This window comes from Porites lutea, chromosome 6 (genome assembly GCF_958299795.1).
Source record: "Porites lutea chromosome 6, jaPorLute2.1, whole genome shotgun sequence".
Classification (NCBI taxonomy): Eukaryota; Metazoa; Cnidaria; class Anthozoa; order Scleractinia; family Poritidae; genus Porites; species Porites lutea.
The window spans coordinates 9,491,538-9,507,429 of NC_133206.1; the positions used below are offsets into that span (position 1 = coordinate 9,491,538).

At 39.0% G+C, this 15,892-nt stretch overlaps 1 protein-coding gene across 1 annotated transcript in view; it reads left to right on the top strand.

Moving 5' to 3' along the window:
* The window catches only part of LOC140941853 (low-density lipoprotein receptor-related protein 6-like), a 54,863-nt gene that overhangs the window by 38,722 nt on the left and 249 nt on the right, over positions 1-15,892 (top strand). The window contains exons 10-21 of the mRNA XM_073390859.1: positions 653-1,044; positions 1,879-2,001; positions 2,410-2,800; positions 3,631-4,016; positions 5,642-5,769; positions 7,848-8,248; positions 8,628-8,812; positions 9,447-9,647; positions 12,001-12,120; positions 12,332-12,448; positions 13,102-13,218; positions 14,247-14,369. Of these exons, the coding sequence (XP_073246960.1) occupies positions 653-1,044; positions 1,879-2,001; positions 2,410-2,800; positions 3,631-4,016; positions 5,642-5,769; positions 7,848-8,248; positions 8,628-8,812; positions 9,447-9,647; positions 12,001-12,120; positions 12,332-12,448; positions 13,102-13,218; positions 14,247-14,369 (2,684 nt within the window). The remainder of the gene's footprint in view (positions 1-652; positions 1,045-1,878; positions 2,002-2,409; positions 2,801-3,630; positions 4,017-5,641; positions 5,770-7,847; positions 8,249-8,627; positions 8,813-9,446; positions 9,648-12,000; positions 12,121-12,331; positions 12,449-13,101; positions 13,219-14,246; positions 14,370-15,892) is intronic.

Genomic DNA, 15,892 nt, shown 5'->3' on the forward strand with positions numbered 1-15,892 from the left:
GGACCTGAGCCTGTGATCAATTAACAACCAATAACTGATCAGCAGATAACTTTAAAAGAGTATCACCTCAGTGAGTCTTACACTTGAGCCCACAATACAGTCATGTGACAGCAGATAGCCTTTCTTGACAGCTGTCAATTGACCATAATATGGATGTCCACTCTCAAGTTTTGTGTTTAAAAACACCTGCAGATTGTATATGCCTTGGACACTACGCTACATGCAGTAATGGCCAGTCATTACAAGAAAATCTTGGCTTAGCAGCCAATTAAAACGCATATTGTAGCATATTTTATTTTACTGTACTGTAGGTATACTATTGTAGCCGCGTATAATAAATACCTGTAATTTATAAGGGTCCAAGCAGCATCAACCAAGGTCACTTCCCTACAAAACAAAAGGAAAGTAGACCCCCCCCCCCCCAAGAAAAAAAAACAAAAAAACAAAAAAAAACTTTCTAGCTGTTCAATTCCAGCTTTCTAATTGGATATACCTGGCAACTTGAAATCTTAGTGGTGGCCATGCAATTTGATCTGGGATGCTCTAATGTCGACACCTACCGTTGAATCATACTGTTTACATTTGTGTTTTTTTTAAGGTAGGAAAGGAAATCTTATACATCTTCTTGAACTGAGAATTGTTTCTTTTCTAGCCACATGTACTGGACTGATTGGGGAAAACATCCAAAGATTGAACGAGCAGAACTGGATGGTAGTCATCGTATCACTTTGGTGAACACATCGGTGGCTTGGCCTAATGGCATTACCATTGATTTCCACGAACAAAAACTCTACTGGGTTGATGCCAAGTTGGACAAAATTGAAATCATGAATCTTGATGGAAGTAATCGTAGGGTAATTCTTGATCATAAACTACCACAGGTGTTTGGATTTACTGTGTTAGGAGATCGGTTGTTTTGGACAGACTGGCAAAGACGTGCCATTGAGAGTGTCAACAAAAAGACTGGCGACAATAGAAAGGTGATCATTGACAGTCTACCTGATTTGATGGGATTGAAGGCTGTCAATCTTAGCCTCTCTCATGGTAAGATAATGTTATATTTGTTTTGATTACGTTAAAATTGATAATTTAATGTGTTCAACTCTTGCCAGTGACCTGTCTTTGTTGGATGTAATGGAAGTCCAGAAGGTTGTTATAGTGTCTGGCAGTGTCCACCTCTAGTGTCCCTCTCTATGCCACTCTTAGCTCAGTAAAGCCAAGGATTGTTGTCTTGGCCTTGCCTTGTCAGAGTGTAGTTAAAGTGTTGTGATTAAGGTGTTTAAAGGTTTTTAAAGTGCATTTGTATCTCTACCTGTACAGGTAGAAGAGAGTTTGTTTGGAGTGCATGTACACGTTTTTGAACATTTACACATTGAGTATTAGAAAACTTGCGTATTAGCTTGCAATCTCTATCAGAAGCTCCTCTGACGTCCTTGTTGCTACAACCTCGGACAAAACTTGTGGAGGCATCCGTGTACCACAGAAATACCAATTTTTTTTATCTGGGGAAAAATGGCCATTTTTCCTCTTCCCTTATCCAATTTTGTTTATGGTAACATGAGAAATTACAGTGTATACACGCACACACAAAAAAACAACAAAACAACACTGAATAGGGAGTGGGGAGGGTGCCTACTTTTTTCTGTTTAGAAAAGATGTTAGGATGGTTCAAAAATTAGAAAATTGATGCTACTGTGTCAAGAGTTTTGTTGTGGCAAATTCATCTTTTTTTCAGTTGAGGTTACGTTGTTAACTTGGTCTTAAATTGATCAATATATCTGTTGGTGTGGTTACATTGTTTAATTGTATCATTATTCCTGAAAAGCTCCTTAGAGGAAGGGGATGTGCTGTAATAACAAAATTGTGCTGTTGTTTCAGGCTCAAATCCTTGCCAGCATAACAATGGAGGTTGCAGTCATCTGTGTCTGTACAGGCCATCAGAAGTAAAGTGTGAATGCCCTGATGGAATGGAGCTGCTTGCCGACAAGAAAAACTGTATATGTAAGTAAATACCTGTGCATCTGGACTGATAGTGGTGTGCTGATCTTTGATAACTTTAATTGTGTCCGCATGCGGATCTGCTTAAGGCTTGTCTCACTGTAAACATTGTGTAAAGAGATTATTATTATTTAATAAAATTAATGATAAGTACTTGCTAGTCACAATGAAGCTATGACCATTTACAGTGCCTGTAGGAAGATAACAGGCTACGGCTCATAGATGTTGCAATATCATTGACACCAACTTCAGAACAATTTTAATCTGGACATTTCCCTCTCATAAGTGGGACTGCATAACAGGATCCATGAAGACATTAGGCTTTCCCTTCCTTTGAATTTATCTTAAATTAGTAAGGGTAACACTTTAATCATTATAAACATCAACAATGCAACTGCTTTTTTTTTTCAGTGCCAGAAGCATTTCTGTTGTTTTCAAATCCTAAAGATATCAGGAGAATCTCTCTTGACACCAATAATGATGCAGTGATTCCATTGGTTGGTGTCAAAGAGGCAAATGCTCTAGACTTCAATGTACAGGAGATGCAAATTTACTGGACAGATACATTTCTCAAGTCTATAAACAGAGCTTTCCTCAATGGAAGCCAGATTGAACACTTGATTGTTGTGGACTTGCCTCACCCTGATGGTTTGGCTGTAGACTGGATAGCCAAAAACCTGTACTGGACAGACTCTAAACACCAGAGAATAGAGGGGGCAAGACTTAATGGACAGCACAGGAAGATGTTGATTTGGAGGGACTTGTGGGAGCCGCGTGAACTTACTGTCAACCCAGTTTCAGGGTAAGCAGGCAATTGACGATTGAAATTATGTTGTTAATCCGTCCATCACAAAGTTATGTTAATGACTTGTGTAAGATTTATTTACATGCATGTACACATACATATGCCAGGTTCATGGCTTCAACTAGTTTGAAACGAACTGCCTATTTTACGTGTACTATTTTACATGCAGGTCTGGGTGTAGTGTTGTGGGTGCTAGAATGTTCAGTTGGTGTTTTCCTTTGACCTAAATGGCAAATGCTTACTGATGATGTCACTTGAGGTGGTTCGGATTTGCAGGTGGAATTGCCTTAACTAATTCATAAGGGACAAAACATAACATTGATATTCTTAACTTATCTCTTATGTCATGGGTTGATATAATGTCATGGTTCATGGAGAGAATTTTTGTCAAAATTGTGACGACTTCCTCAGTATAATTACTGAATGATGCAAGAGCTTACACTTAGGCCTAGTTCAGACGCCGCTCCACTCATGTGCCGAACCTAACTGATGAATTAAGATGAATTAAGTACGGCAAAAGAACGGCGTCTGAATCAATTTGGTACGGCAGTTTTAGTTTGGTGCGGCAAAAGCATTAAGTTCTACAGAGTCTGTCGAATTTTTGTCGAACTTAACTTAGGTTCGACACACGGTACGCCGTCTGAATCAGATGTCGAGCCAGTGTCGCTCCAAAGTCGAACTTGTTCAGTTAGGTTCGGCACATGAAAAGTACGGCGTCTGAACCAGGCCTTACTCTGCACTGAAGAACCACTTTGCTGATGCGCCACCCCACCACTATGTCATTTTATATGTTTCTTTATGACTGATCACTCTTATTTGTGCAATAGACATATGTACTGGGCAAATGGTGGGAGGGAGCCAACAATAGAAAGAGCAGACTTGGATGGCTCCAACAGACACACCGTGATTGTCAATGTCACACGTCCAACTGGCTTGACAATTGACTATTCATTGGGGCTCATTTTCTGGGTTGATATTGAGAACCAGGTTATTGAGTGTGCAAACCTAGATGGAACAAACCGTCGAGTAGTTGCGTCAGGTCTTGCCATGCCTTTTGCCTTAACACAGTACAAGGATTATATTTACTGGACTGACCATGAGCTTAAGTCAATCTATCGTGCCAACAAGACAAATGCATTGGACCAGACAAGAATCAAATCCCACACTGATGACATTACGGATATTCTAGTGTTTCACAGCAGTAGGCAAGAAGGTTTGTGTATAATCATTATTTTGATACTGTCATCCCTACACTGTTGTCTCTATATTTATTTCCTGTGGTACTGAATTTTTAGGACAACATGACCATTATTTTAACCTGATGTATGTATGTAGATAGGAAAGGTACAAATGAATTTACGGTTGAAGAGAGTTTTGAAGTTTAGTACGTGTACATGTAGGCAACTTAATTCAGCAAGGGTCGTCCTCAACCTACTCTAAAGTAGCAGTAATCACAGATTAATAAAGTGCAGGTGAGATTCCTCATGCTTGCAGATAATGCGTGGTTTAGGCAGGTACAAAAGTCGGACCGGATCAACTCGGACCGCCAGTCCGGGTCGGATCAACTCGGATCGACTCGGACCAACTCGGATCGAGTAAAAAAATAAAAATAAAATAAAATTGGACTCGGATCAACTCGGATCATAAAAAAACCAACTCAGATTATAAAAAGAAAAATAAAATCAGTCGGTATCACTTAACTTTCACCCGCCATTTTGTTTTTTCTCACGAACTCGTGGTTGCGTAAATTAATTTTATTTTTATTAATTTTAATGATACACTAGTGAGTAGCACACATACACTTCCAGTGAACATTTTCAACTTGGAAGGAGGAGAAACCATGCTCGCCCGGGACAAAGGAAATTTCCATGCCCTAGGCAAGAATCGAACTCGCGACCCTTCGGTTGAGTGGTTGGAACGTCCGATAAACATGTGGTATTCGGGGGGTCGTGAGTTCAATGCTCGCCCGAGGTACGAAAATTTTCGTTGGCCCCAACGGGCATGATTTCTCTTCCTTCCAAGTTGAAAATGTTCACTGGAAGTGTATGTGTGATGCACACTAGTGTATCATTAAAATGAATGAAAATAAAAATAAAATTAATTTACGCAATTAATTCGTGAGAAAAAAACAAAATGGCGGGTGAAAGTTAAGTGATACCGACTGATTTTATTTTTCTTTTTATAATCCGAGTTGATCCGAGTCCAATTTTATTTTATTTCTATTTTTTTATTCGATCCGAGTTGGTCCGAGTCGATCCGAGTTGATCCGACCCGGACTGGCGGTCCGAGTTGATCCGTTCCGACTTTTGTACCTGCCTCCATGGTTTGGCAATTGGGAATGTGTGTGATGGAAATTGCAAGCAGCTCTGCTTTGCAATAAATTTACAACCTTAAATACACATAGTTAATAGCATGTGTACGTAGATGCATTAAAAAAAGTGATGATACTTCAAAATTAAAAGACTACGGAGTATGCGCAAGGAAAAATTGATGTAATTGAATTTCCTCAAAAGCTCCTGTACTAGGACTGGATCTCCCATCATGTATTGCACTATTACGTGTAAATGAAAAGAAATTTCATGATGTGTTCACAGGGGAATCACGTGAAGATAATGCACGTTTAACTTGTTTTTATTCAGGAATTCATTTGTAAACTTTTTGCTATTTTTTTTTTAAAGATGTTTGCAAAGGACTTAAAAGGCGTTTTATGCCTAAATCGCACCTTAGACAACCTCTCTGTAAGCAAGAGTTAAAACAAAAAAGAAAAAGAAGTTGTTTCCAGGTTATTTCGGACCTTGTTTGGTGAGCTTTGCCTAACATGTTTGCCTGTTTATTTAGGATGGAATTCCTGTGCCAGGCATAATGGTGGATGCAGCCACCTTTGCCTGGCTAAACCAGGCAAACGAATGGTGTGTTCCTGCCCAACTCACTACACCCTGTCGTCAACAGACAATAAGACTTGCAATGCTTAGTATTCTCCAACGTGAAACAGTTTGTCACAAACAATTACATGTAAAGGGAATCCCTATTTCTAAAGCTCTGAGTTGCCCAAATCTCCAAACCGATACTGTCTTCCTGCCCAACTCACGGCTTAACTGAAAGACGACCAATAACATCTTTCATTTCATTTCATTTAGTTTTTCCGTTCCCTTATAAATATTACAAGACAATCGTTATTGCTTGAGTCATAGAAAGTTTACAATACGCAATAAAATACAGTCAAGATCATTACAGAATGTACATTTGAATAAGTTTTTCACAAAAAGAAGGAAGAATGAAGAATGGAAAGGAGAGGGGCACGTCTAGGGTCAACTAATATTGTGCCCCCGAAATAACGTAATACACCACATTATAGCGCGACCTTATTGGCCCGTCAGGTCAATATCCAGAGTTAAATACCATCAACTGACATGATACAACTCACTTTGACTCTGAAGATGCCTATTGCATACATGTAGGTTTTCAAAACGTCTGTCACTGTCAACAACAGTCCTATTGAGGACTATGCAAATCCTGACGATCATGCTCCTCTTACTTACAAAAATGACTCCTGGGTTAAGACCTTTCACATTAATACTGACCTGACTTCCTTACACCTCACTACAGCATTTTGCCCAGTATCCGGACACTTCAGTTTAACATTGAAATAGCTTACCTTTGTTAGACACAAGAGCTCTGAAATTTGGCCCAGAGAAAATCTATTTAGTCCTTAATGTGACGAAAGACAGTTTAACTTTTTTTGCCTTTGTTTCCATCGCGAAATTAATATTTTTGCAGAGCTCCTATGTTGCCCAGTATCCGGACACAACAATAACAACGTAATTTTACATAAATTTCGACAGGCAAGCGACTTATAAGCTTCTCTTGCAGTTGCAAAGTAGTCTGGCAATCGATGCCAAAAATATAACCTAGCATCGTGAAATAAAACCTAACAAATGACTGGGGTATGGTGGGGAACGCGAGCGGCTGTTAGATAGTATAATTCGTACTTCCTTGTCTAACGTTGGTCTAGGAACTTGCTCACTGATTTAAGGAAGGCATCCTTGGACATGCCGAAGCCGCTTGGGGAAGGGACCTCAATGCGACGGTCAAAGGTCAGTCTCCTATTTAGTCTGACCTACAGTGTTGATTTCTTCATGCTCAGTCCCTACAGACCCTACAATAAGCCTGCTTTTCTAGCGCTAATTCCTCCTTCTTTTTACATCTCTCGATCCCTTTGTGACATTTTTCAGACCGTTGCAACCCCTTTCTAGCAGTCACAACTGGGGAAAGTATGAGAATTCCAGGTTCAACTCCGATGCTTTTGCTTATATATAGAAAATGTAGTCACGCGAAACAAGCGGCGCACACGAAATCAAGTCGCTTCCGAATGAGTGAAGAAAATTTCCGTACGGAGTTGAGTAGAATTACATTTTACGACTATATCATATATTCTAAGCTTTAATTATAGTTATAGATATGAAATAAATCTTATCCGGATAATGTACACAGCTAATTCATCGATTATGTACTGCAAAGAAAAAACTGTTAGTGGACGTTTCTGGGCTCCGTTATTCCAAACAAATCGAATTTCAAGAAGAATTAATAAACTTTCTGAGAACCTGACTTCTTTAAGTATCTTCAATTTAAATATAAAACCGTTTCTTGGAAAATATCACATATTACCTACCTTTTTTGAGCAGCACTAATTTTACTGTGCAGTAAACAGCGTAAATATTAGCCATGAAATGTTTATTCAGCTGAACAGAACGGCGTCTTCTGCGACTGTTTCGCAAGCTTTCAATTCGCCAGAACCTTCATCTTAAAGCTGAAATGTCCAGCTTTCATTCGAAATACTTCGTTTACTGATAACTGAAAAGGGCGCCTCAAAAATTGATTTTTTTTGTTCTAAGTGTCCGGATACTGGGCAACATACTGTACGCTATCTGTAAATTTATTTCATCCCAATCTTTCAAACTACTGCATGTAGAAATGTAATGAACGTCACTGTTATCCCTGTGATGGCAGGATCAAAGTCTTACAATCCTTCTCTTATTTTTTTACAGCTCCTCGAGTATTCATGCTCTTCAGCACCACAACTGACATTTGGAGAATCGTATTCAACTCATCAGACAACCTAAAAGTCGTTTTACCTGTGCGTGGTCTGACGGATGTTCGTGCTATTGATTATGATGTCAATAGTCACCTCATCTACTGGATTGACAGTGCGGCAAAAGAAATAAGACGCTCTTTTCAAAATGGTAGCAGTGCTAAGACGATAGTCCTTGGAGAAGATTCTTCGCCTTACGATCTGGCTATTGACTCATACGGACAACAGCTGTTTTGGACAGACAATGTGAAAAACAGCATTAACGTTTATAGCTTAAGAAAAGGGGTGTCTATGGGTGTTGTCTTCCATGAGAGAGGTGTGCACCCACGATCTATTGTGCTTTATCCAGAGATGGGGTGAGTGAATTCTTTTTAATGCTGTTTGATTTATTTTATTTTCATTGGGCCGTCGACAATGGGCTATTGTATTTAATATCCGTACCCCCTCCCCTCTCCACAGTTGAAGACGTACCTTTTCTTCTTGCCCTAAAGATTAAAGATAAAATAAAATTGCATTCACCCCTGAAGACTTCCAAAATATACATAAATATATATTCTGATATCTGATTGCGGGACTGTGGGAGCACTCGCTTTACTTCGGCATGACAGAACACGACTTTCGCACTGCGAGAGTAGTTTTTCAAGTAAGATATTTAGTGGGTCGGGTATTGCAATCGCTATTTCTTTCCACATAAACCTCTAAAAGCGTAATTCTAATCAGTTTTACCCTTTTCAGACAAATGTTCTTTACCAATGAAAAACCGAAGAAGAAATCCATCGTGCGTGCAACAATGGATGGTGCGTACAAGGTTACACTCTTCAGCGCGGCATCTCCAGGGGATTTGGCAGTGGACAAGGCGAGAAACAGACTTTACTGGACAGACACTACTATGAAAAGGATTGAGTATGCCGATCTTACCGGTAGGGGTTCGCTCCTAAATGCATTGTATGATTGCCACTCTTATTAACATGTTGCATATCTTGTTAAAAAGAAGAACAACACCACCAACAACAGAAACAACAACGAAAAGATTTTTCAATTAACAAAGCTTAGATTAGAACCAGTGACAATAGACTAAGTACCCATTGGTTGGCAAAAATAAGACATTTTAGTACAGAAACATGTGAAATTTCTTGGTGTAATCAAAAGCGAAGGAAGGAGAAAGTTTAATGGACGTTTATTTAAAATATTTGGAAGTGGTTTTCTTCTTCTTTTTAAATAGGCCAATTTTCTGTTGCTAATGTTCGTTATTTTATCAAGAACGCAGTCCGCGTTCAAGTACGAAAAAAACAAATAAATAAATAACAAGTCTGTTGACTAGTTCGTTTTTTGGCGGCCATTTTAGATCGTGATTAAAATAAAGGTTTAGGGAACTGCACCCTCTTCTTCCTCTTATTTTCAACTCTTCTCTCTTGATGTCGGATGAAGAACTTAACGCAAGTTTGAAGTGAACGCCAACAACAATTCTTACACTTACAAAACTATACTAGTATTTGAATTGTGTCTTCAGTATTTAACACATGGAGCTCACAGTTGAATAAATATACCTTACAGGAATGAACCGGGCCACACTGATTGAGACGAATGTGTTACAGCCTGTTGGCTTAGCAGTCCATGGAAGTTATGTGTACTGGATAGATCGTGAGTCCCGCAATGTCATGAAAATCAGGGAGGATGACGTTCGTGGCCGAACAGTGCAAGCAGCTATTGATGATTTATCTGACATGATTGTCGTTGATACACTAAAAACATCAGGTGTGATAGTTCTTTCATTTTACACTTCTTCTTGATGGCGATTTTTTTTATACTTGAAATACTTCAAGTGATTATAATTAAGGATTTTATTGTAGTATTGCTGGCCAGTATGTAGGGTGGCTTCGAGGGCTTATACAGCGTACAGGACGACGGCAACGACAGCGTCAAGAAAGCTGAGGTTTATTGAGCCAAACAATCTCTTTGTTTTTGAGTCACTCCGTTTAGTACATTTTCTGACCGCCCTCTGTACAACTGCGGCGTTAGGTTACCTAGCAGGTGTGGGGGAAATAATGGTACGATGCGAATACGAGTTATCGTGAGTTCGAAGTAAATAACCAATAATGAGAAAATTGGATAGGGAATAAATGCAAGTAACATGTACACTACAAAACGTGTTATGACTAATACACAGGGCCCAAAACAACGGCCGGTTAACGGACTATGACTGTTTAGGGAGTTGACCGGTCAACCTTTGTCTTGCCGTTCATGTTGACCGGTCACATTAGATCGAATTGAAAATGAAATAAATTAAAATTTCCACGCTGTTCAGTTGTTATCAGTTTGTAGCGAGTCCCTGTGTATTGCGGAACTTTGATCTGTAATCCTGGGTGAAATGCAACTAGAACCGTTGTTTACAATTCGCGCATTGAAACAGACATTAAGCATTCATGCTAAACAAAATTAAACACATTTTCACTGTTATTAGTTAAGCAACGACTTTTTTCAGGGCTTTTGATAAGTCGCAGAAAATAATGTCAAATGTTACGGGATTTTCAGACAGATTCGCCAGGTGACTTCTAGAAAGCGATCGATTTTGCGCTGATTTGCATTGACGGGTGTGTTTAAGAGATAATCAATTGCTATTTTACGATCGATCGATCGATCGATCTATGTATCTATCTATGTATCTATCTATCTATCTATCTATCTATCTATCTATCTATCTATCTATCTATCTATCTATCTATCTATCTATCTATCTATCTATCTATCTATCTATCTATTTATCAACAGCCAATGACAAAGCTTTTAACATGATTACTAGTGCCCAGTTTTCCGCGACATAATTTATGCCTGGAAGGTTTGAAACGTTGTTCGCTCATTGTGGTGATGACGTTTACGGAATTAAACAACCCCAATAGCCAAGATAAATTTTTAAATATGTTGTATAGACATGTATTTGATAAGATTTCTAGCAAATTTTGCTGGGTTTCATGGATTTACCTGAATTTCGCGGCTCCGCGACCCACGCGAAATATCAGAAGCCCTGTTTTTTGCGCATACATAACGCCATTTTTGTTTCATGGTCCCTTGTTTTAAGAGACATTTATCTAATAAGTTTGACCGGCCAGAAATGATACGTGACCGAGCTAAAATGAATTTGGGCGGTCATCATGTCCGGAGACTCTCCGCAAATTTTTTCCAGCCCTGATACACAGTGCTGGACACTATTTAAACTGGACTGAAAACAATAAAGACTACATGGTTTTTAAAATAGTTTCAGTGTTTCGGACTGCAGTACACTTTTTTGCGACTTGTCAGGCGTTAAAACATGGTTCAAGTTATCGATGGTAAATTTGTATGGAAATCATCTACCATGATCTGAAGGGAAACAAAAATTACTTTGAATTAGCTGGAGATTCAAGTTATCGAGGGTTCGAGTTACCGAGGGTAAAATGATAGTAAATGTATGAATGAAATCCAGGGGAAATCGATTTTGGTTCGAGTTAGCCGCGAGGGTTCGAGTTATCGGGAGTCGACTGGATTTTTAGTCAATTATAATGAGCCTAGCTACCTTACTGGTACTTGATTTCGCGGGGTTTTATTTTCGTGATTTCAAGAGGCAAGTATGAAGAAAGGCACTAAATTTCTCGATTTAGGCGTTCAAAACTTCTTTTAATTTTTGTAAAAAATTCTAATTTTTTTCACAAAAATTAGACTAGTCATACTGGAACAGGCAACGTGTGAAATTTTTTCGAATGAACGTTAAATAAATTCAATAATTACAACTAAATGGAGCTTACTAGTAAAACCAGTTAATTCGTATTGTCGATAAATATCATGTATTTTTTTGCCATTAGAAGCTGAAGGGTTTTTTTTTTTCTGTGAGGTTTTAATTTTCTACATAGTATGTAATTTTGCGTGGCTTTGTGCTTAAATTTCGCCAGGATTTATAGTCGGGGGTCTTTAATTTCACGATTTTTTTTTACAATCACGAAAGACGGGAAATTTAAGACCCACGAAATTAAGTACCAATAAGGGATGTGGAAATTTCGTATATTAGCTGGAACCAAGTTTTTGGTGGTCTTGATGGAGGACAAGGTGTAATGGTTATTCCGTTTGGATTTTGTAGTTCACCACCCTTGTTTCATGAAGCCTTGTTCTCATATCTGCTCTGTTGGTGTGCACGGGCATGCTCAGTGTTCTTGTCCCATGGATATGTTTCTTGCTGAAAACAATTCTACTTGCAGAGGTTAGTTGTCTTATCACTACTATGAGTGACAAAATAAAAAAGTGAAATGATTTACAATAAAGAAAGGAGCACTATTAATTTTACTGTTTGTATAAACTAACTGAGCAGTGTACATCTATATCATTGCAATGATTTAGCACCTGCCATTTAAGACAATGAAAAGTTGCCGCCAAAATGTACGAAATTTATCAAGAAAATTATTCTTTAACAGCTCTGAAGACGTGCAGACCAGAGCAATTTACTTGTTCCAACGGACAATGCATCCCTCAAGGCTGGATCTGTGATAACAGCGAAGACTGCACTGATGGCTCCGACGAACAAAACTGCAGTAAGTCCACATGCGGTGATTTATTTGTGGGAGTACCCTTAATCTACTGTATTTTGCCGACTCCTGCGGGATCCCCGCTATTTTCGTAGTAGTGGTGTTCGCTTTATTGCAATTTCGTCGTACCGAATGTGTTGGAAGAAATGTGGCCATTTTTGACCCTTGTGTTCGCTTAGTTAATATGGTTTGGTTTAACTGGTGTGTTATGCGGTAACTTGCCTAAAATGGCTCCGACGAATTATGTTGCGTGTGTTATTTATTCTACATACTATTATGACGTCGACAGTAGCTTTTTAAAAGAAGTAAAATATATCAATAAACTAGTAATAACCAGAAGGTAGGGAGTACTGGCGAGATCCATCGCTCTTTCTTTCTACTCTGCGTTTCGTCGATTTCATGCAATAGAAAGTCGAAACGCGCGTGATTGAATTGTGAGTGACAGACAGTCCAAACCGGCTTGATTGTATTGCGTTCTATCCTTTCCATTCATTCTTAGTGAAAGTCCCAAGGAACGCTGGCTGCGTATTTGCCGCGCATGCGTAATGGCAACTTGGAGATGAGGATTGCGGTCTGGTCACCCGCAGTAAAATTTTATTTTTGGTAAGATTCTCAGACCGGAATACTGACTATCACTTTGCAATTTGACTCCTAAACAGCAAAATGCCCCAAAGGCGAAGTGAGATGTGATGGAGGAAAATGCATCAGTGTGACAAAACTTTGTGATGGTAACACCGACTGCGAGGACGGCTCGGATGAGGAGCCGAACAATTGTCGTAAGTCTAACGCTTCATAGTTCTTGTTCCTATAACCTTTAGCATCAGCGTGCACATTCTCTCACTGTTCTCAGTACACTTCCAAAAATTCTGAGTTAGAAGAATTTATTTAACAATCAAAGCCTTTTGGTGACGTTTCCTGAAATTCTAGAAGCGTGTGATGTTTGATAAGCAGTTATCTTTAGTCAAAATAACAACCGGAAGTAGATATCTCGCTCGTGCAGGCAAGGTTGCGATGGAGATTTCCTCCTTAGATTTTTGTTCGGCGATTTGCTGCTGGGTGTCTAAACGCTTTGCCCAAAACAAATTCGCCGTCTGGTTAGCTCAGTAGGTAGAGCGCTGGTCTGCCATATGGGAGGACTTGGGTGCAAACCGCGCCCGGATTAACAGTCATCATCATCATCATCATCAATCTTTATTTATACACGAAATCGTATCATTTTACATGGTCTTCCTAGGAATCGTGTTTAAAACTAGACTAAAATACTAAGACTAAAAGACTAAGGAACTATTGACTATAATGTTAAAAATACAAAAACTTAAAATACAAAAACAGTCAGGGTCTTCACCTAATTTGAAGATCTTGTCTCAAACCAGATGACCGCTCCATTACGCGGTGACCTTAACCTGTAGGCCTGGTCTCCTTCATCCTTCTTTATCAACTTGGAAGGGGACGAAATGAATCCAAAAGGCTGTTCGAAAAGAGTAGGAGACGTAGACCCCGGTGGTGTGGTCTACATACATACATACATGTTTTTTTTTTTATTTGGAGTCTTATACAATAAATAGTATATCAACTATTTCCAAATAACTAAAATTTCAAACAACAAAAATTCCTAACCATATATGACGGATAAGTTCTTAATTCATTAAGGCCTACCTCTCATGGTGGTGGGTGGGGGAGGGGGAGGGGGGGTCAGGGGGGGGGCAGTTACGTGCCCGAAGAAGTAATAAACTAATTCCCCACGTACTCATTGTTTTGTTTTGTTTTTGTTTTTGTTTTTGTTTTGTTTTGTTTTTCTTTGTAGCACTTAAATGTGCTGATGATGAATTCCCTTGCGTCACGGTTTGCATTACAAAGGATTGGGTCTGCGATAACCATGATGATTGTGGTGACAATGCTGATGAGATAGATTGCGACGTCATAACTGGTATGTATCTTCTCTGCTAAGTGCTTGCCAACACAGTGTTTTCCTTGATGAAGGATAGAGATACCGTTGGCACTCAAAATATTACATTCAATTGTTTTTAAGCTTCGATCACCTCTGTCAAACCTTGGGCCCGGTGCTACTGAAGTATCTGTGTTAAGCTACGGACGGGCAGCTGCAACCTGTTTTGCAACATACTTAAGTAACATAATTAATAATTAATGAAGGAGGCTGAGTATCTTATGAAGAATTATGGAGATTTAGGAGGGTGCTATCCGTCGAGGCCGCAGGCCGAGGGGGATAACACCCTCCGAGACCTTCATAGTTCTTCATGTGATACGAATGGCGAATTCAATAATTTTTTTATTATTCATTCAAAATAATTGCTAGTTTAAAAACGTACCTAAAACATGCTTACCTCCATCGATGGTTAAGTTCATCTTCGATTGTGCACGTTTAGGGTTCTTCAGGTCCGCAAATAATCTCCAAATAGCAGATGTCGCCCTTCGAGTTGTCTTCTTGTTGTTCTTGCCATGTTTTTTAGCCATTATTTCGCCTAGTTCTTAGTCTTGAAACGAGTGAAAGGAACGGCATTTTTGTTTTCACAACCAAAACAACTCAACCTCTTCCCCAGGTCTTCTCAGTTAACGTTACATTAACCTGCAAGGAAGCTGCACTTTTGACGTCGTCGGTTGATTAATCGCAAAATTCTTCCAAATTTAGTCATCAGTAGCTGGTTATGGTGAATTCTGCGTGTACTTTAAGCCAATCAGAATCGGGGAAATATTTTGAATGAATAATAAATGGAGTTAACGGACACTGTCAGATTATGTCTCGAAGCGTCAGACTTTGTACCTTTCTACGGTAGCAATCTCATAGTGAACTTACGCAGTAGGACGGTTGAGGAAAGAAGACAACAAACCTTGTGTGACAGGCGTGACAATAATTATGGTTTGAAAAAAAAACTTTAATCCACCAAACTTCACCTTTCTTTAAACAGAAAAAGAACACAGTAATGTTAAGTGAAGATCACGACAAAACACGCAACTAACAGCTCTGTTACATTTGTCACGCCTAAACGTTTACGTCTTCTTCTTTCTGCCGTCATGTTGCGTAAGCTCACTATTTTAGGAAAACAAAAGAAAAACAGTGCGAGAAATACGACTACAATACGTGCATCGCGGCCATACTTTTTTGACAGCTAGTCATTCACAGTTGCGTTATTTTTGTTATTTTTTTAAATTAGTAGGCAGGATCGTGAAAACAATGGCTTCCTTGCGGGCGTTCCCCTCCTCCCTCCTATCGACTTCTATCGGAAATCGATATTAATCGAAGTCACAACTTTTTTTTTTCTATCCATTGATATCGGAAATCATTATTCATCGATATTTGATATCGATGGCTATCGATTATTATCGATTATAGGTTTATCGATTAACTACGTCTGACATATTTTAATGTGCAATACTATGCGGTCACATCGCACAGTTCTGGCTCGATTTTTTTAAATGATTTTTAATCTTTAT